General features: G+C 55.1%; 1 protein-coding gene across 1 annotated transcript; it reads right to left on the bottom strand.

Moving 5' to 3' along the window:
* Positions 1–34: 34 nt before the first annotated feature.
* Positions 35–903, bottom strand: LOC140339144 (immunoglobulin superfamily member 3-like). The gene is made up of 2 exons (XM_072423740.1): positions 836–903; positions 35–516 (listed from the first exon to the last, which is right to left on the bottom strand). The coding sequence occupies exons 1-2, from the start codon at positions 882–884 to the stop codon at positions 35–37; spliced, it is 531 nt and encodes a 176-aa protein (XP_072279841.1). The 5' UTR covers positions 885–903.
* Positions 904–1,066: the final 163 nt, after the last annotated feature.

The following is a 1,066-nucleotide window of genomic DNA, read 5'->3' as shown; positions in this document are numbered from 1 at the left end:
ACATCCCCTGGGCCCCTAAACATTCCCTGGGCCCCTAGACATCCTCTGTGCCCCTAGACATCCCCTGGGCCCCTAGAAAACCCCCATGGCCCCTAGACATCCCCCATGGCCCCATGGAGTGGGTTGTATGGGTATCCTCACCTGTCAGGTTGGTCTTGGCACTGTAGGTACCATAGAAGTTGGTGCCGGTATTGGGGGTGTAACATTCGTACTCCCCCGTGTCCTGCTCCTGCAGATGGCCGATGTGTAGGACGGTGTGGTCCCCGGACACGCGCTCCACGTAGATGTCCCCATACTGGACACGTTTAGAGAATTTGGCGTATGAGAAGTTGGGGTCACCGGTGCTCACAATGTTTATGTCTCTGTCTGGTGCGGATGGAAATCTGACGGAAAACTCAAACTGGCTGGAGGCCCCCTGGTCCCCGGTCACCTTGCACCAGATGGTGATGTGGGTCCCTATGGTGCGGTACAGTGGCCCCTGCTCAACGGTGACCTCGTGCTGGGCCCAGGACACCCCTGTGAAGAGACAACTGATTAATAAAGGATCATTTCAATGTGATGCCTAAACAAACATGGAGCCGTCCTCCCGGAAAGTGTCAAGAACATTGCCCACTCCATGTCTCCAGTCCCTGATTGTGCAGCATTACAAGGTCCCTTGGTGATGTCGGGGGCCACACCTGAGACCCCCTGCTCCTGTCATGTGACCCCAATGATGCAGAGTATGAAGGCTCGGGTGATGCATGCAACAGCTGGAAGTCAAAGTCTGCAGACATGGGGGGCCCCTGAGTGTGAAATGTTCCAGCTCTGACCCTGAATATCCCCAGGGGCCACTTACCCAACATGGTGAGCAACAGAAGCCCCCCCGGGAGGTGGAAAGGCGGCATGATGTGACACTTCTCAGTGATGTCTGAAGCATGGCAGAGAATTGTCAGACGTTTCAACCTCAATATACAGGAAACCACAGACTGACAAAAACTTCATCATCGTCTCGGCCAATCGTGTCTAGAGAGCAGACGTGTGACAACACCAGGGGTCCGGGGAAACTAAAAGGGATCCTCTGCCCAGT

The sequence above is a fragment of the Pyxicephalus adspersus genome, chromosome 1, assembly GCF_032062135.1.
Source record: "Pyxicephalus adspersus chromosome 1, UCB_Pads_2.0, whole genome shotgun sequence".
In the NCBI taxonomy this organism is placed as follows: domain Eukaryota; kingdom Metazoa; phylum Chordata; class Amphibia; order Anura; family Pyxicephalidae; genus Pyxicephalus; species Pyxicephalus adspersus.
This window is presented reverse-complemented; position numbering and strand designations above follow the sequence as displayed.